Source organism: Indicator indicator, chromosome 18 (genome assembly GCF_027791375.1).
Source record: "Indicator indicator isolate 239-I01 chromosome 18, UM_Iind_1.1, whole genome shotgun sequence".
Classification (NCBI taxonomy): Eukaryota; Metazoa; Chordata; class Aves; order Piciformes; family Indicatoridae; genus Indicator; species Indicator indicator.
The window spans coordinates 7960410-7980946 of record NC_072027.1 but is presented as its reverse complement, the minus strand read 5'-3'; the positions used below and the strand labels follow the sequence as shown (position 1 = coordinate 7980946).

Below are 20537 nucleotides of genomic sequence, written 5' to 3'. Positions count from 1 at the left end.
TGTGTTTCTTCCTGGAATCAGGCTTGATAACAACTGCCCATTTCAAAGAATTTTGTACATGAGAGCAGTTCATTATATCCACTTGTTCAAAATGTTTTTTCCTTTCCTCTACAGTGGCTAGTTTCCAGGTATACCACCCCTTCCAAATCCATTGAGGGCTTGTGCCAGGGAGACTTTCTTTTCCCCAGGCAGATATGGAATGTTTGAGAAAACACAAACGTGATTACAAAAAGTGTTTTAATTCCCAGCTATACGTCATGATTTGTTTGCCCATAGAAATGGGTTGATTTAATAAGTGGATTAAACACATTGACAGGGAACTGGAATGAAAAAATAACCTCTTGAAAGCATTTGCCAATCTTTCCTCCTGAAGGAATTTTGCAAATAAATTTCTTTACCATGCCTCCTTAATTTAGTGTTCTTTGTTTTTGAAGAACCTTTTCATAAATCACGATGGCTGGGGGTAGACAATGAGGCTAATTGTTCTTTAGAAAGTTTTGGAGAATTTTATTTTTATTCTAGCAATAGCAATTATTCCAAGGAATGTCAAGCTATCATATTTTAAAATAGAACGAATACTTGAAATTGGATTTTTAGATGTCTGTTCACCCATGTTTCTATAACTACATCAGCTGTGTGGTAATTAGTGTTTTGTATGCTGTTCCCCACAGCTACTGATCTGTGGAATTAGAAGTACTCTAATGTGGTGTGACATGCACAAGTTAAGTACTGTGGAAGTTAACACTGTTCTTGTTTTATAAACTCTACTACTGACGTTAATACTTCGGCTTTGGCCCTCCTGTGTGTGTTTTTGACCTCAGGGTTTCTTTTTAAAGAGAGCTTTTGTTAGAAGCTATTTGAATTATGTTTGTATTTTCCTAAGATTAAAAGGAGTACTCTTATTAAGCATTTTGCTTTGAAAGCGGCATACTTTGCAGCTCAGCATAAAGATTGGGAACACAAGATGTTGTGGAAAACATACACATAAAATACTTAATATGTGGCTAAAATAAAATCAGGCATGTTACTGGAAAGTTTTATGAAGGCCTGTCATGCCAAACACTTAAACCTGAACTTTTTTTTTTTTTTTTGACTAAACCAGTAGTGCTCCCTCCCAAAAAAAGAACTCCAATGTTATACGTCACTTAACGTTTTCAGTTTTTTCTTATTGTTCCCTGGTGAAGCTATAAAAGATGATCAGGACAGCATACAGCAACATCCTTTCAGGAAAAACCTGTTTATTCAAAGCCTTTAATTCACTGGATACTGGACTGGGAGGTGGAATACAGCTTTTGCAGAGTGGTAGGAAGGAGGAGAAACTTACCCAGAAGCATAATCAAGTCCAAATTTGCTTCCCAATTAAAAGAAAAATGTGGAACTTGTATTTTATACCTACAATATTACCTCTGCCTACACACTTCACTTTGCTTGAGACAAAAGGCTTTTGAATTGTGGGGAATATGTTCAAGGTTTCAGAAAGTTTCAGTCTTCCCATGCTTTATAAACAGGGTAGCAAATGGTAATTGTGAGATTTCTAATTTTCACAAGTATCCTTGTTTGACAAAGATTTAAATACCTACAATAAGCCCCAGTTTTACAACTACATCTGCTCCATAAATAGTGCTTAATGACTGTCAATAAATGGCTTAATGCAATGGCATACATTGCATTATTATTGAAGCCTTGGAAAAAATCATATTTTATAAGATTAGGCACGGCTTTAGCTACCAACAAATGGTCATAACCTGCCAGGCTTTACTTTTTGTACAGTTTGTGTTTTCATATTTGGGAGGCCCATCATGGAAAGCACTTAGAAGAAACTCTCACATTGTGGAATCTTAATTGTTCAGGTGATGATAATGCTGTGGGTACAAATTAAGTATAATGAATAAGTTAGGTGTACATTTTTGTGCTGTGCAGGAGGATTTGGGTATGAGATTTTGAAGTGCAAAGCATGATCTTCCTGCGCATGAAAAATTCATGTTTAATTTCCTTTTTTGTATGAGGATATCCCAGTATATAACATCCATGTTTAGTATCAAGTGACTTTCTTGTTGGAATGAAATATCTATGGACCATGAAAAATAATTTTTTATCAGGAATTAGAATTTAGCCATTTCCTATTTACAAGTGATTCAATGTTTTGCAAGTCTTCTGAATATAAAATTACCTGTCTGGGTGCTAGTAGGGAAGCCACTGTAGTCACAGAGGTGAAGTGGTTTGCTTACGCTGTGTGAACGCACTGACAAAGTTGTGACATGAGGTCCTGAGTTCTACCATCTCTGCTTTAACAATCTGATAGGATTGTTGTGAACAGTGTACTTACTTAACAAATAATTTCTAGGCAATAAGAGAATCAGAATTATATTTTTTTTCTTTAGACACAGCTGGCCAGAGTATAGTTTCAAACTGTTGTGTTTGCTGTTGTAGAATGTTTACAGCCTCGATGGCTCTTAAGGAGATCTGCTAGCTGTCGCCTTTTATATATTATTGTGAGAACAATACTGCTTATTCAAAATCATAGTTAATGAATGCCTTTTGAAATGTTGGATGACGTTTCAAAAATGGTGATTTATATTAAGACTGAAGGTTGATTTCCTTCTTTTTGGTGGTAAGGTTTGGGGTTTTTTTGTGGCCTTATGTTCAACCTGATGTCTTTCTGCCTCAGTTCTGTTTCCCCAAGAATAAATGTGTGTGCCCTTTGAGCCTTCTGATAAAATTTTAGATGTCCTAAACAAACTCATATAAAGCCAATTTCTTGTGTTCAGCCTGAGGAAATAATGTCAGGCTGTAGTTAGCTTCTTTTGTTACTGAAATGTACATACTCTGCTTTATTTTAGGGTAGTCATCACCCCTACATATTGTCTTCATAAATAAAGTATACAGTAAGCAATCCAGCTCCATGAAAAACACCGTAACTGAGAATTGGGCCATTAACAACATCATCATATTGTTACTAATTCTCTCAGCATGAAGTCTTTTGAAAAAAACATCTTTTTTTCCTAAGTATGGCATGGTTTATGTTCTTTAGAACTCATAACTAACATGCATCTGAGAATAGCTCATCTTTAGTGACCGCTTAATGATCAGTATCTTGACTGTTACAGCTTTTTTTTTGATGTTATGGAATTAAATGTATAGTTGCACATTTCTTCAGCAATATGGGCACTACCACCGACCTGTCACCTGTCTTTATGTTAGGTATATAATAGATATATGTATTTCAGATGTGTTTCTGACAAAATATGCTGCCATCTTTGAAGTTAAGACTGATAAAATTTGTGCTCCTGTTTTCAAGGCAGTCTCACTGTAAAAGGCCTTTAAGTTGTGTTAAAATTCTACAAAACCGCCAACGGTGACTTTTTTTTTTAGTAGTGAGATTCTTTTAGGATCAGGGCAAGTGGCTAACTTAGTGGAGCACTGGGCAAACCTCTGAACCATCTGAGCATAGCATTTTGGCTGGTCTTTATTTAGGACATACACGACTGACATGTTTTCATTGCCTGGATGTATACCGAGGTCTGGGATTTCTCTGCCTTTCCAGAGAGGTGGACTGCTGCATTAATTTCAGGAATATCTAAATTCAGTGTAACAGTAATAGTGGCTCTCAGTGTTGTGTTTAACATGGTTTGCTAGCTTCTAACTGCTAAGCAGAGAGATGGAGGAGCAAACTGTTTCAAACAATCCAGGAATAAGACTGATCTTAAGGGTGTTGAGGTACAGGCAACTCAGCACCATGAATTGACAACGATGATCAGAGATATGCAAGAGATAGTAGGATATCAGCATTTTGAAGCTGCTCTAGCAATCTTCTCTGTTGTTATGGCAAATTACTGGAACTACTGGAGAGCATGAGTACAAATGTGGTTCATGTTTTAGGTAGTCTTCCTTTTTGTATGAATGCTTCTAGCCTCAGGTAGGAGTAAGACCAGTTGATGTTTTGTATTGTTGTGCAGGGTTATGTTTCAAAATGTTTGCTCTACTGTTAAACTCCTGTGGACCTTATACTGTAAAACTGTCAGGTAGCTGGTTTGCTCAGAGGGGAAAACGATAAACTCCTCACCACATAAAGGAGTCCACTGGAGAATGTGGTGTTCCTAATGAGTTCAGCTAATGAGTTAATTTCCTTTCTTTTTTTCCCCTCCTTTCCTCAAATGTTCAAACTCTCAGTGCTCAATATTAAAAACCCACCATTGCAGCAAACCCCTCAGTTACTATAGCTGAACCCAATATGAGTCTGTGAGAAGAGGCTATCTTCAGCCTTGTGTACTCCAGGTCATGTGCAGCACAATAACCTAGAAATTACTCAGCTCGAGTTGTCTTCCTTTGTGTCATTTCAGACAACTGAAATGTTAAGTGCAACAAATTTCTCAAAGATGTGCAACTACTGAGGTTCTGCACTTTGTGAAATAAGACTTTTATAGCTGATCATGGTTGGATTTGAGGTTCATTCCACACAGGAGAAACACAATACGCTATGAAAGCCAAAATGGAAGGAGTAGCTACTGAGGGATGTCGGGTTTTCAGAAACCACTTATTTTAGGCTATTTCTGTCATGTTGTGAGGACTGCTGAAAATGTAAAGATTGTCTTCTAGCATCCATTCCCAAGTTACACAGATGTTGGATCCTGATGGGTCCAGGATGCAGACCCAAGGACTTTTGCTCAATCCTGCAAAGGTATTTTAGTGCAACTGAAGTTTGAAATGGTTATGATCTAGTAATGTATAAACCAAACCAATAAACTAAACAGTACTAGGAAAGGAAGAAACCAGTAGGGAAGGTGTACAAGTAAACACCAAATTTGAGAGTTCAAATGCTTGTGACAGTTTCTTCAAGGTACCTCAATTACCTTGTAATATAAATGACCAAGAAAATAAATACGGGAGAGAGAGAGCAGCAATGTTGTTTTTATAGCAAATTTGATAGTGGGCTAGACAGATAAAGCAAATGGTTACTAACTGTGCTCTTCCTAATGGTATTTGAAATGCTGCATGTCCAGCTAGGAATCACCTGTTCTGTGTTGGTAAGAACTTATTCTGAAGAGAGGAAAAAAAAAATCAGAAAATTTTGTTGAAAAGTATTTCTTTGTAGTGGTCAGAATGTAACTAATGGACTTGGAAATGGATCAGGACTCTAAGAGTTAGGATTCCTGCTCTTAAAATAGCATTAAGTGTTTAAAGTCCAGGATGATGGATCACTGATATAAAGAATGCTTCTTGCAGCACTGCAATCAATACTGCTTTAGCACTTCAGCACTGGAAGTAAAGGGCATTATGACTTGATACACAACAGTCTCTGGGCAGTATTGTTTTCCACTTCACCACTGGTTTTAAAAACGATCAAAGCTGCATCTGTGTGCTTTGGAGAAATTTCAGCTTCACAGTTAGAGTTAAGGACAAAAAATAATATTCACTGCTGTAACAACAATAGTTGCAGAGAAGCAGTTTAGAGTAAATGTGTCTCTAGAATTGCTCACGTTTTGTGTGCTTGTTTGAACAGATGCTTTCCATACTTGATCGCAGCTCAGAGGTGAATCTTCTAGAAGGTGAATGAAATAAAGTATTTAGAACTAATGTTAGAGTTTTTCTGGGACATGGGAAAATTAAATTCAAGGTGGATTAACGTAACTGTATAAAACTCCATCCATGTGTTTCTACAAGTGTCCAAATGTGTGAATGCATGGATAAGATGGATAGGTGAATAATTTTGGGAAGTTTATATATAATTTCAGTTATTTTGAATTTGCTGATTAAAATAATGCAATGCTAGGATATTTTATATTTTCTTATGCTACTGTAGCATCAGATTTGTACAACCTGAGATTAATTGTTTTAGTTGGTAAAGCCTGAATGATACATGGGTTAAATGATGGCTTCAGTTAATATGAAGGAGAAATATTTGGTAAGTAATGCTTCAAATGGCTTGAGCTAATTAAAGTGAGGTACCTGAGACATCTTGCCACCCATTTGTTGAGTCCTTCTTCAATTCTAATAATGCTTGGAATACCAAACTTGTGAAGTCAGGGAATTAAAAATCAGAGTTAAGTTGTCACCTAGTAAACCAGACTACTTGCAACACTACTGCTTGTGTGGAATACTTTATAATTATGCAGAATTTGAACTGACTGTGCAGGATTAGATTAAGTTATTGGGATGGTAGTTTAAGTGAAGGAAATTCTCTGTGGTTTTTTTTTTTTTTAATTCAGATTGTCTTAAATTAGGGCTGAATTACTTATTTTATCATTTCACCATGTAATTTTGTTTCCCAGGATAGGATCTTTACTTCCTAACCGTGAAATTTTATTTAACAAAGTGTAACCTTATAGCAAGGAATAAAACTGAAATCATAGAATCACAGAACGGCTTAGGTTGGAAGGGACCTTAGAGGTCGTCTACTCCAACCTCCCCACCATGGGCACGGACCACTTACAAGTAGACTTGGCTGCTCAAGGCCTCATCTGACCTGGCCTTGAACACCCCCAGGAAGGAGGCATCCACAACCTGCCTGGGCAACCTGTCCCAGAGTCTCACCACCCTCGTACTGAAGAACTTCTTCTTAAGATCCAGTTTAAACCTACTCTCCCTCAGCTTAAAACCATTCCGCCTTGTCCTGTTGCTAGGCACCCTTATGAAAAGTCTCTCTTCAGCCTTCCTGTAGGATCCCTTCAGGTATTGGAAGGCAGTTTTAAGGTCCTCCTGGAGTCTTCTCTAGGTTGAACAACTCCTGCTCCCTCAGCCTATCTCATAGCAGAGGTCCTCTCCGCTTGCTCCAACAGCTCTGTGTCCTTCTTAGGAAATGTTGAATTGGTTCTTAAATGATTGATTATGGTAAATATAGATCAGATTCATATTTAAGAATGTTCTGATTTTTAATATTCCTATATCAGACTGACTTTGTACATGTTTCTGCTTAATTCTGCTGTAGCAAAGTAGAGCAAAATGGAAGTTTTATGTTTCAGATGTTTAAGGCCGTGTGTTGCTTAAACTGTCTTTGCATTTGTTTGCAGGATCGCACAAGGACTTTTGACATGCACTCACTGGAGAACTCCCTAATTGACATAATGAGAGCTGAAAATGATTCACTGAAAGGTAAATTTAGAAAGAGACTGTTTCCTTCAGTAAATAATTAGGAAGATGTCCTTACTCAAAATAAGAAACTTGAGTTTTGGATAGGAAAAGTAAAGCTCTATTGTGCACCTAATTCCTGTTGGTCAGGCCTCCTTTTGTTCAGCTGTCTCTAGATGAAGCTGTTGTAACTCATGAGCACTTGAGTGTTTTGTCTTTATACAAAACAATGTGAAACACAAACATAAGCTGATCTTTTGTGTAAGCTGCCAGTGGTGTTTTTAATAGATACAATGTGTGCAGCCTGTAAAAATGACCAACTTCAGGAGACCTAACTTCACTCCATAGTGTTTTCCTGCTGAAGTCATAGTTCTTTCTATGAGGAGGAGGGGGAGAACGAGGTTTAACTGTGCCATTTTGAGAAGAACACTGAGTATTTCATCACAGTATGCTTTTAGTTCTTTAGCTCTCTTCTTGTTGCTACATTGAATTGCAGAATTCTTTGTACCATTGAGAAAGTAAGAAGTGAGCTAAGCCTACTTAAAATTAGGATTTTTATGGCTTTTTTTGGCAAAGGTAATTTTTCCTTGAAAATACCCCAATTTACAAAGTATTCAAAGCATTGTCTACATTTGTTTTGGTTTTGTTTCTTTTTTCTAAACCTGAATAGAAACTGTTTATGGTATATAATTCAAAAGTCTGGTTTCTCATTCTTGTTCTGTATGAGTAAACCATTTCAGTTTGGTGGTTGTATAAGCAGTCAAACTCTTATGCTCATTATCTAAGCATTCAGTTTTATTACCAGTCACGAGACCACTAAAAAAAAAAATCTTCATTTGTGGTTTCTTAAAGTAAATTTCTTTTGTTATCAAGACTTGTGGTGTGAATGAAATCTGACTTGTTTAATAGTGATTCATGCTCAAAAGACCAACCTTTGATAAACTGGCAACAACTTGCATTTATTGCATTCATTGTGGTCTGAAATGTTATTTGTGTTCCACATCCACAGTACTGTGCAGCAGTTCAGGGTGATGAGTAACACCAAAAAATACACTTTCCCATTGGAATGACAATGAGAGCTTGATGCACACAAAAGTAATGCCAAATTAAGTAAAAACACAAACCAAAATGCATTCCATCCTTATATAGTGGGAGCCAGGCTTTTATTAATAACAAGTAGTAATAGCTTTCATTTGTTTTATATGCTGTCTGGAAACATCCTATGCCCCCAGCATTGTACACTAACCAAGAATCAGATGCCCTTCCTTGACTGCCACACCTGAGATTTGCCCTGACACCTTCTATTCAACTGTCAGGCAGAAACGACCAAAGTTTTAAGTGCTGAAATTTGGCAAGGTGACAAGCCAGGGTGACATGACTGTAGAATAAATAAAATTTCCCTTTAAATTTGAATTCAGCAGTGTCAGGTTCATTCAGCAGCTAAACAAGGGTAGTTCTGTACAGTAGTATGAATTTTAAATGCTTTGAAAAGATTCTTTGCAATTGAAATCTATTTTTTGTGTTTTGAGAACATTTTTTGTGTTTTGTTTGTGGAGTAACTTGGTCAGCAAAGAATACATGAGTTTGTTAATCCCTTCTGCAGAGTCACCTATGGTTTGTCTAAGGTTTGTGTGTGTTGTATCAGACTGATTGAAGTACAGTACTATCAGTCAGGTATTGTTCTGGGAATTATTTCTTAAACTCTTTATAGATTGTTCTCTTTCATGGTTAATAGGTGGAAAGATATAAAGAAAAAAAAAGCCTCAAAATGGAGATGATAAATTTAAGTGATCCCATGTGAAATTCTTTGTTGTTAAATCTCTTTTTTCCAGGATTTCATCAGCAAAAACATTAAGTTTGTTTATAATGAAATAGGCAATTTACTGAATTTGACTCCTGCTTATTTGGCACAGCACACAGTAACTTGGTTGCTGGGTTAGACTTTGGAATGGATCTTTATTCAAACCAGCATCTACTGTGTTGTGGTGATGCTGCAGTGATCATCTCTAAGTAGGGTGGGATTTGTAAGGAGAGGAAATACCTTTAGTTAGACCAACGGATACAGCTGGGAAAAAAATTGTGACTCGTTGGTACAAAACATATTTCAAATCAAGCTTGAAGAAGGGATAAAGATCACAAGTCTTTTGTGGTTTTTTTTCCCAGCTGCATCAGTTAGTATATGATAATGTCCTACACAGATTGTGTGTCTCCTGTTTTCACTTTTGTTGTCTTTTCCATCTTTATTTAAACTGATAGAAAGGAATCTTTAAAAATCTTTCATCTAGAAATCTTAAAATGCGACAGATTATGGTTGTCCCTTCAAATCTTGCTCACCATTTCAGACATCTGCAGTTAAATAAGTAGATCTGTAAGAAGTTTTTTTGTTTGTTTTACAGTTTAAATGTGTTAATCAGTGCGTAATCAGTTTTACACTAAAAGTTGGGTACTCTCAGAAAGGAAAAGCTTCTGTGTTTGAGACTTTAAAAATAGCCTGGGCAAGACACTAAGAAAACGTGCTGCAAAGAACAATCTCAGAATGGCATGGAAATAATTTAGATGATCTAATAGGTCTCACTGCTATCTTGTGAGTCTTTGAAAGTCTTTAATATTGACTCAGCATGAGTTTAGTGTGGAACACTAATGCCATGTCAAGAGAAAGAGGTACTGTGTTAAGATACACCTTCAAAACAAAGAGTATGGACATGGTAACAGAGAGCAGTTGCAGTTTGGAACCCACTGTCTTTTGCAAATAATTTGTCTTTAAATGGTATGTTCAGTGCAGCAGGTTTTGAATCCCGTAATAAAATTATAAGTAGGAATTTTTCAAAATTTAGCAAAATCCATTTGCACTGTGTCTTTCTTGACTGAGGTGATTAGGTTATGGTAGCCTGGGATTTGTTTAGGGCAATAATAATGATGTTCTTGAGTTGTCTTGCTGTATGAAAGTGTTTCCTGCTTGAGGTTCAAAGGTGAATTTTAAGTCTCATTGATGTGGTACGTTCGATACTACCTTTTAACACTTTTGATGGGCACTTTACCATTTCCTCCCTCTTTTAAAGGTGTATTTTTATCCCTGCTCAAATCCTTTTCCTTTGCTGAGCAGCTGCCATTTCAATATGTTATTTTTATCTACACGAGTGAGTGTGCAGCTTGCTGCATAGCCAATGACAGCCTGCAGAAGCCTTTCCCTGGAGACTAATTGCATCTTCTTTGCAATGTATTCAGCCTTCGTGAGCTGAGCCTGGGATTCAGAGACTGATTTCTGAATCTGGGTCTTCCAGATGGCAATTTGAGCATTACTGTAATAGTAGTAGATTGACTAAATATTTCCTTGTTAGGTGACACTGAAATGTCTTCAAATACTTTATAACCGCAGACGGTTTTATTACTGAACTGTCCTGTGGTTCAGTTCAGAATATAAGGTTATTGCTTGGAAACTATGCAAGGTGAAATGGATTAAAGCAGCAGGCCAGTACGTCTGCTTCTACAACTGCAAAGCACTCCTGTAAAATTTGGGTGTGAATAGCTCAGTATCTGCATGAGTACTATGAGTATGAAATAGTCTCTGAAGACTAAACGCACTTAGACACAAATAGGAAGGTTTTAGAAGTAGCATAATGTCAGGGTGTGCACACAGACACTGGGAGGACAGTCAGACAGCTGCTCCAGATTTTAGAGTTGGAAAGCCAGAGTGATGAGACCTGGCACCATTCAGGATTTCTCTGAGCAAGCAGGTATACCTAAGTATTTTTAAAACAATCATCAGACCTTTACTATTGATCTGAAAAACTATTTCAGATGCGAAGAAAGTAAACCTTATAAAGTATTCTTTGATGAGAGGGATCAAAGTAGCTTCAATGGCATTTTCTGAATATCAAGTAAGAAACTGAAATAGGTTTTAATTTTCTAGCTGTATGGATTATGCAACATATTCATATGAATTGAGTATAAAGGGCCATTTGGTTTCCTATATGATCCAGAAAATTAAAGAGAATTGGGTCAGAATCAGTCCCAATTTCAGCCAAGGTCTAAATAACAAAGGCTATGACTCTTTTTAGGGGAGTGATCCTTTCTATATACACAGGATGAAATGTGAGCTATTTCAAAATGTAAAAGAAAAAATTTTGATTTTTTTCTTACATTTTAAAACTGTTTTCACAGCAGTGAGGAATGCTTGAGGTCAGTGGCTAAGATAAGCTTTTTTCCCCTGCTGTTAATCTATGCAAGTTCTTATTAGTTCTTGAGTTCTGAAAATCAAAGGCTTCTGGCAAATGTGTATGTCTGTACTGATGTACTGCTCTGTGCTGATGCCACAGTCATTTTCATGCCTCTACAGCTTCTTGTACGTGAGCGAACTTTCCCAGGGGAGCTGTGGTGGTCATACCTCGGACTTGGGGGAGCAACGTCAGTGGTTGATGTCCTTTGTGTACCTTATCTTGGAACAATCTTATCTAAGGATGAGTCATTTGCAACTTTTCAGTGTATCCAGCTTAGGGTAAAATGGAGAAAAACTTCTGCTGCACCAGGTTGTAGACAATTTTTTGCAGACAATAAAGGTTTACCGTAATTGTCTTTGGGAACTGTTGATGAATTTCTGTGTTGAATTTTACCTCCTGTGCAGTAGCCAGGAAAGGCTAATGGGATTTGCAGACTTGAGTGCGTGTTAATTAAGAGGAAAACCAATTGTTTTACGATCTTAAAATATTGCTGAACTGGGTCTAATAGCAATAAACTACAACCCGTGCTGACAGAGCTGTGATAGGGGAAACGCAGTTTAGTGTGAAATTTATTTGAAATCTGCAGATCCCATTCCTATTCACTGTTTTCACTTGGGTTGCAATAGAAACATTGTAACTGCTACTAACAAGTAAGGGCATGTGCTTGCTTTTCAAATGCAGCTAATGTTAAACATTTAAGGCAATATTCAATATTTTGATTCTTCAGTCTTTTGATCAGCTGTTCTCTCAAGTTCCTGTCTTGACAATTGGAGTGTTTGTTGGTTTATCTCGGCTTTTCTAATATTTGGGGTTTACCAGAGCTTTTGTTTAGAAACAGCAAACAACCTACTAAGAAAAGGAAATCACCTGGGCAGCAGGAAGGAACAGAAATCTCCTGTTAATAAACACTAAGAGCAGACCACAGAATGGATTCTGACCTTACATAGAAGTAATCTCAGCCATGCATACGTGTATGATTTTACATTTATTGGCTATTACAGAATCACTATGGTTGCAAAAGACCCTTAGCATAGTCAAGTCCAAACATTATTATCCCATAACTTTCCATCTTTCTTCTTTAAATTGACATTTGGTTTTGTGGCTTGACCTAAATGCTTCTTTGTAAGAGACGCACAATTTGATGAGGTTTAGAAAGGCAAAACTTGGATTTGGAAGATAAAAATCACGCCTTAAATTTGCAAAAAAAATCTGAGGCCGTGAATACTGCTGATAATGCAGTGCGAAATCAAGATGAAATCTTCATCACACCAGCTTTTCTGGTGAGAAGACCAGTCCTGCGGGGCTCCCAGCCGCGCTGCCCGGGCCGGGCCAACAGCATCCCCTGGCACTACCAAGTGGTGCGGGCTGGAGGGGAGCGCGTGTGGCAGCGCACGGTGGGGCGGTGTCGGGAAAGCCTTTTGAAGTGGCAGCCCACCGAAACGCAGCTGAAAACACGACAGTTTCAAAGCCAGCCCCGTTTGGCCGGCCGCTCTCTGGCTTGAAGGGGGCCCTCGGAAGGCGGGCTGCAGAAACCCCCCTGCAGTTGTTCCCGCGTGGACTATACCGAGCGCTGCCGCCGTCCCCGCCGCGGCCGCTCTGCGCTTGCCGCCGCCCGCAGCGCCGGACCCCGCGCAGCCAGCGCGGGATGTGAATGAGGATCTGCAGCTCAGGTACTTTCCTTCCTACGGGGACTGCTCTGTTAGGGCAGTGCGCAGCCATAGGCGGCCGCATGCATTGCCTCGGACTTGTAGCTGTGTTTTCGGGCTGGTGGAAGTTGACAAGACTTGTGGTGGAGTTGGGAGGGGGGCGAGGAGAGCCGTGCAGAGTCTTTCCTTCGGTAGCAGGTCCCAGTGGCTTTCGAGCGTGCTTTGAGCCCTGCTTGCATGGTCACCGTTTGTGTTGTGTTTCTTGAAGGCATGCTGGAGCCTGCGTGCGCCTCTCAGTTTGTGTAATACCGGTGTTAAACAACAATGGAGACTTTTAATATGGCTGTATTCTTAAAGTCACAGGCAGGTCCTCTCTCGCCCTCCAGAACTCAGCCTTCTGATTCCTTGCCTCCAAACCCCACAGGCCTACCAGCAGTGCGAGTGCCCAAAGCGGGGGTTGTTTATGTAGCCTGAGAAAGAACATTGTATGGATACGTAATATTTTTAACAGTTGAAGCCTCGAAACTAGACTGATTGCTAGGTTATCAAATGATCGATTGTCTTGTTTTGTGGCGCTCTCTGCTATGAGAAAATTAGGCTAATTTAAATAAACAAGCATTTTATTTTAGCAGGCTGGAATTGACAGCATTTAGGCAGGTGTAAATGAAAGAAGAATTTGCTTTTTGTTTGCAAAACTTGTGGACTGGAACACAGGCTGCCCTGTTTTATTTAGGTTAAGACTTTTGAGACTTTTCTTGATTAATCCTGGACTCTGACACTTTAGTTTTCTGTTATCACCTGCAAAAAACCAAGACCCATTTATAGGATCTCATAAAACATCACCTAATAAATAATTCCAAGCCATTTGTATCCATGGACACTGATGCATGTGATTTGAAAAATAAAGCAGCAGTGAAGTTACTGCTGTTTGTTTTACTGTTTGCTGCAAATTCTTTTACTGCAATGAAAACTGCAAAAATCCCAGAATGGAAGCAACATTTTTGCAGTCATCTGGAATACTTCAGGAAATTCTAGCACAATCCAAATTATGTGCTGAAATGTAGCAGTTTAGTTTGTTTTTGATGACGGAAAGCATCCCTTGAAAGAGGTGAATTGCTATTTACATTAAATTCCCTTGAATTTACTGACGTTCTTAATTTCTGGGAAAGTAGTTTGTAGGTTATGGCACTGCTCAGAGTTTGGGGGATTTTTGAGAATGTTGACGTTTATGTACCTTTGGAACTGTATTCAGAACTTGAGTTTGACTTCTGTTAAATATAGTACTGGAAGGAAATAAGGAAATATGGTGTTGGTTACCTATGCTGTAACCACTTTGACACAACAATTACTGAGTAGTTGAAACTTTCTGATAATACCAGTGTTTTTATAGAAATACGGGTCGTGATAATGCAGATGGGAAACAACTAGATCTTTACGCTTCAGTACTGCAGGATTTTGATTTATTCAGCTGAGGAAGAGCAATACCTTGATTTATGCTGTCTGTCTAAAACGGAGCCGTTGAGCAATAAGCCAGAGGGTATTAATGTAACCAGCATTTGAGGCCAGGAAATTCCTTCCCCTACCACCACAGAGCAGTACAAGTATTCCAGCATTTTCTGATCCTCGTCCAGCTTTGAAATCAGCATTAGGATTCCTGTTAACTTCATTTGAGTATAAGACCTGCTTTTTTTATGTGTGTGTCCGATCTTGAAATAGTTCTCACAGGGCCCTTGCCATGCTGTCCCATCTCCAGAGTCTATGGAGGAAATTTATTTGGAAAATTAAATGCCTTTCATACTCTTTAGATAAGATATTTCTTAGGAATCTATGTGCTGCAAATGATGTGGCAGAGGTTTTTAAAACACAAGAAAACATTGAAATATTGCTAATAATTTTCATGCCTAAATCAGTTATTTCATCTTCAAAAGCATTACAGACAGCAAAATGGTGCTGAATTCCATGACAGCAGCTTTGGTAATCAGATTAAAACCTTTCTAAGATTTTTTTTTTTTCATCTTTGTTAAAGTAATTATTTTAGAAGCGTGTTTAATCTTTTGCCTTGTTTAATATCTGTCCACCAAGTTGGGTTTTTGTTTTGTTTTGTTTTTCTTTTCTGAATTCTTGCTTTGATAATCTCTGACCGTTCTGGATCGCTTTCAAAGCAGCCTTTAATTTGGAGCCATATTCAGTGAGTAACGTCTGTTGCTTGTTTTAGAAGACAGAGAGCTAGATGCCTCCCCTCCCAAACTGCTTGAAACTACCTGTTTTTTGTCTTTTTGTCACTTTGTTCAGGTTTTTCCTTGATGTTGAACTGTTAGCTCTTTAAGTCTTTTGTTAGCTACGGTTTGCATATTCTCTACCATCATGTTTATCGGGCTAGAAATGGCATGAAAGGAGCAGAAAGAAAAAGCCTGAAGTGTTTTTCTTAAACTTGGAGATAAAGAAGAAATGGGAGGTATAAATGAGAATGGGGATGAGTTTTGAGAAAAAGATAAGGAGGTGATGAAGTGTAGGTGTTAAGGGGAACAAGCTCCTAGGAAAGTCATACAGAAACACTTTCAAGTAGTGGGTAGTCTTTGCATATACCCAAGAGCGGCTGTGCAGTAGCCTGAATTCGATTTTTACATCAGTGGCTTAAGGTATTTTGAGAAAGCATTGTGATGCTTACAGAATTTGGGTATTCAGTGTCTATTTTAATTCAGTATTAGGTAGAATGGTGAGAACTATTGATGAGGCAAATGTGAAAATACATCTTTCAAGTACGTTTATCCATACTTGGCTTAATGTCTGTTGTAGTGCAGATTGGTTAGCTGTGATACTAATTTTTTGGTGAGAGGTTGTTGTTGACAGTTGGACTTTCAGGTGAGTGGAACAGTCACATGTGTGTCAAGTGTGTTTAGAGGTGTGGGCAGTGATATTCTTTCAGCTTTACATGGAAATCCTATTAAAAAGAATCCCTGATCAGCAGTCAGATGGGATAGGTGTGACAACAGCACAGATTTTGTGTTCAAAATGGGGGGATCCTTGTGATAGATCAAATCAAATATATAAACCAATTTATAACACATTAATAAATACCCTGTCGTTCACAGTGATGTTACATACAAATCTTCATAATGTCATTAGTGTTAGTGCACAAATGATGAGTGAGGTGGGGATAACTTTCTGAAGGCATTCTGCAGAATATCTTAATTGTCCATGTGTCATTTAAAATTGTTACAATCAATAGTGTTGGTATCTGGTCCTATATACCGTTTTGAATCTAGGAAGAGGAAATGAAGTGCTGATTTCCTGTGCAGTTCTCTGTTTCTCTTCCCATTTGGTTTGGGTCTGCAGAAGCCTATAGTACAGTTTTTTCACATGTATCACTGGAAAAATTTGCGTCCTACGCTGTTTACTATAAAAATGAAGAATGGGGCAAAGCTGTGCTGCGGAGACTTAAAGAGCGTTTGATATTTATGTGCTCGTGTTACTATTTCCTTATTGTTTGGGGTTGAAGTAAGAGGATGCTTAAAAAAGGAACAAAGCCCTCATGTTGCATTCCAGGCTGTCTTGTGATCATTCTTTCCACAGACAAAAATAAGTTTCTTTGAACTTATTATTGTACTTAAGGAACTCCGGTTTTAAATCTTGCAGCGTGGAAACATCTGCTGGTGTAAATCCAGCTCTTGCAAGTCACATGCAAGAGTTGCATTTCAGGTTATTCATTAAAGCATGGGCAGAATTCGTGGTGTAGGTATGATGGTACAGGCAGATACCAGCACCTCTTGAGGTGAAATGCTACCAATAAAGGGTCTGGGAACACAGTGCATATGAAGCATGAAGACAGATGGGAGATGTGTGAAATTTTGGCATCTTTTCCATATATTTTTATAAGTTGGTCAATACATTCTATAATAGGGTCAATAAATTACTCTTACAAACACAAAATAAATTTGGTGTAGTGATTTTTAGCATATGACATCCCATTCTTTCCTCCTGTCAGAAAACACATAATTGGTATGTATTTTGGAATTTTCTGAAATTACCAAATTTGAAGTATTTCTGTGGCTGAGAACCTGATTTGCTCTTTGTTGGCAAAGCTCCATAATGCTTTTCCTTCTCCAAACCCTGCTTTTAATTTTTTTTTTTTTTTTTTTTGTATTTTGAAAGTGGATGTAGTAGTAGTTTAAGTGTTCAAAAGACAAATGATGCCAATTATTCCATATCATAAAGTGGAAGATGTATTGAGTGGAAAGATTGGATGTTTTTATAACTTCTGTCTGTTCTCCAGAAGTCATACATTAATATAAAATAAAGCTCAGTGCCACCAGCAGTGGGGTGCCTGCTTTTCTGAAATACACGTTCCAGTTAACATCCAGTCTCCAGCAGAGAGATGTGCTCCATGATTTGCTTTTTTTGCTTTTGGTTTCTTATTTCTGACCCTGTGGGGGTTCCTGGAGGAGAGGGAAGAGTTGTATTCAAATACATATGATGTTTAAGGGGTCCACTTAAATTGATTTGCAGTAACCCAGTGTAACATAATAGGAGCTACAAAAAATTGGATGCCTTGGAGACAAAGCTGTAGCTATGTGTAGGATTTATAGCCAGTTTGTTTAGGAGAAAATTTCTCTTTGTTCTTCTGTTTGATACTGAAGAAAACTTCAAAGTTAGCTTTGAAACTTCTGTGTTTTTGAAAGGAGTGAAACTGGATTTGATTTGTCACCTTTCCATAAGTAGTTAAGTGGTTGTTGAAAGGTATGTGAGATCATCCTGAGGTTCAGTCCATGTGGCACTGTGTTAGTCTGGTAGATCATCAGCAATAAAGGAACAGTAATGTAATGTTGGTGGCTTTTAAAGCTTTCACACAGACCCAGCCATTTTCATAGTTAACACCACCACCACTCTTTCTTTCCCACCCCACCCCCTGCCCTGCTTCAGACTGATGCTTGAATAGCATGCTGGAAGTGTGTCTAGGACTTTTTGCCTCAGTTGCCCAGTCTGTAAGTGAGCTTGAGCTTCTCCACAAAGGTGGATTTGTACCACTGCTGGGCTGGACTGACTGAGTTGGAAGCGCATGAGCTGTTCTGCCCTGCGTCTCTGGGTACTGCTACCACTGGATTTGTGCAGTGCATGGGAATGAGAGCTATTAGCAGTTGGGTCGTTTTCCCCCCAAGATTATTCTGCTCTGAATATAACTGCATAGTCTCTTCACTGAGGTAGTTTTGCTTTAGGTAGATTAAAGCCCTAAAACATGGAGTTCATTGCACCAGTCTTGGAAACAATAGCTTTCACCTTCATTGTTTCTCAGTTTCTCTCCTCCTCTGTCCCCCTGGTTATTCAATGTATGAAGTTGTCAACCATCAAACTATTAGAAGTTATTATTCTGATAATCAACTTTGTGCTGTACAATCAGGTTCTACCTTTTTACTAGGTGAACCATAATAATTGAACATAATTTCAGGTAAAACAGCATTTCCATCAGAAGAACCAGCACTAAAAGGCTGTTATAGGTAGATTCTCCTCAGGCTTTTAGAAAAAACCTGTTTGCTTGTTTTGTGTCAGTTGTGTTTTGTGACAGTGACCTGGAATTTAAAATGAATGTGTTGTCAGAGCTGCACTCAAATGCTATGTGATACCAAAACCTTCGTTTTGTTTGTGTTCTCGACAGAAGGAATGGGTAAACACTTGTCTTCAGGCACCTGGCTTTACTTGAAATAAAGCCTAATACTTACACCTACAACAGTGCTCTTGTTTTTCAACGTTTGTTTGGACATTTTGGACATAAACTAGAGCTGTATTTCTCATTACAGGCTTTTCCTTTTTTTTTTTTTTTTTTTTTTTCCCCATGTGGTTCTTTAAAAATAAATTAGGAGGAAACAAATGCAGGTTTTGGCACCTTTGCCACTTGATTTTGCAGAATTGATATTTCCAAAGGTGTTAATCCTTGATTTTACTGTGCAGCCAAATGTAGCCTGCTTTTCTGGTTTCATGCTGACCTTGACATTGCAAGAAGTGTGACAAATACATGCTGTCCAGGTGTTTAATTTTTGTAAGATTGCCATAGATTAAGGTAACACTGTTTGACTGTTTTGAATTCTTTGAAGCTTGGTATGTTTGAAAGGCACCAGACAGGGAACCTCTCATACCCCTTTTTAGTAACTTACGTTTGGAAAGACTTTTTAAAACAGGGATCCCATTTGACAGTATCATAAAGATGGCTGTGACAGTAAGATACAAAGTTCTGACATGCAATAAGTTCACTGTCAGTGTAGATTTGTTAAATTTTTTGATCAATTTATTCTGTATTGACAAAATTTATCCTGGATTAGGTATCACATGTCTCTGCCACTCTGCCATGCACTGGCTCTTGTTCCACAGATCATGTGCTCAGGATAATTTGACAGAAATGAGATTATGTGCTTGAACTGGGCTTATGCACATGTCTTAGGTTAACAGTTATGGAACTGGAGCCTAATGCTTTTGTCCTTAATATTTTAGAACTAAAAATTAAGGAATGCATAAAAGCCAGTACTTTTTTTGCCTGCCGTGCAGCACTTTATAACACCATCTACTTTCCTGCTGAAACCATCATCCCAGACATAAGTTGTAAGGTTCTTTTAAATTGAAAGAAATACCTTGGTGTTTAATAGATATGATTTTTATGTTCTTAATTTGAGAAAGTATGTATGCCTCTCTGAAAATACCTACTTTGCTCTGTGAATTTCTCCTTCATATACAGAGATAATTTAGCCCAAAGTAGGTTAAATATAGGTGTTTTTTAGAATTTTGATTTTTCTGCTTTTGGCTTAGTTAAGGGTAAGATTATATTCTTCACTTGTGAAACAGAGCTTGAGATGACCCTACGGAATGTGGTACATGCATTACATATGAAATGCACTGTGAAACATGAAGTGATGATAAAATCAAACTCTTGAGTTATAATCAACCCTACCTGCCCTCAGGGAGTAGTAGGGGGAAAGGTAATAAAATAGTGTAGTCTGTATTTTAGTGGCCTTGTGCATGGCATTGGCACTCTTGTTACAATTCAAAATACAGTTTAGTGTAGAATTATTTAGAAGTAAGGCTTTGCTATTAGAAGAGCAAAACCAGATTGTACTTCAATTATTTTTCTATAATTTAAAAATAAAACTCATGAAAGCATAACTGTTTTGTAGACTAGATTCAAGAACCTTTACCTCTCATTTAGAAATAATCCTGTGAAACTTAGATATTTCTCTTTCTTTAAAAGTTAAGGCCCAAGAGAAACAGAAAATAGAGCAGCACCAAATTACCTCCCTGTCTTCCACTGAGGGGAAGAAAATGACTAACAGAGTAAACAGTTTCAGTGAAAGCTTCAAGCTCTGTGTTTGGGGAGTTAGCATATTTGCCTTCCAACATAAGAAACTGGCCACCTGTGACCGTCTACAGTTAAAAGGTTTTTAATAACATGAGAAGATTACAATATGGTCTTAGAGAAAAACTTATTACTCCCTTTTAAAAAGAAAACTTGGACACTTATACTTGTCTCTGTGTATCTAATGTTTAATAAATAGCTGAGGATGGAGTAGTGGCTTTGTTTTCCCTTCTTCTTCACTGCTTTCATTTGCAAGAGCTGTAGCCTGCTTCC

At 38.0% G+C, this 20537-nt stretch overlaps 1 protein-coding gene across 2 annotated transcripts in view; it reads left to right on the top strand.

Annotated features, from left to right (window-relative positions):
* CPEB4 (cytoplasmic polyadenylation element binding protein 4) overlaps nucleotides 1–20537 on the top strand; it is a 40512-nt gene that overhangs the window by 5341 nt on the left and 14634 nt on the right. For both annotated transcript variants that reach the window (XM_054388911.1, XM_054388912.1), the window contains exon 2: nucleotides 7008–7089. In XM_054388911.1, coding sequence (XP_054244886.1) covers nucleotides 7008–7089 — 82 coding nt within the window. The remainder of the gene's footprint in view (nucleotides 1–7007; nucleotides 7090–20537) is intronic.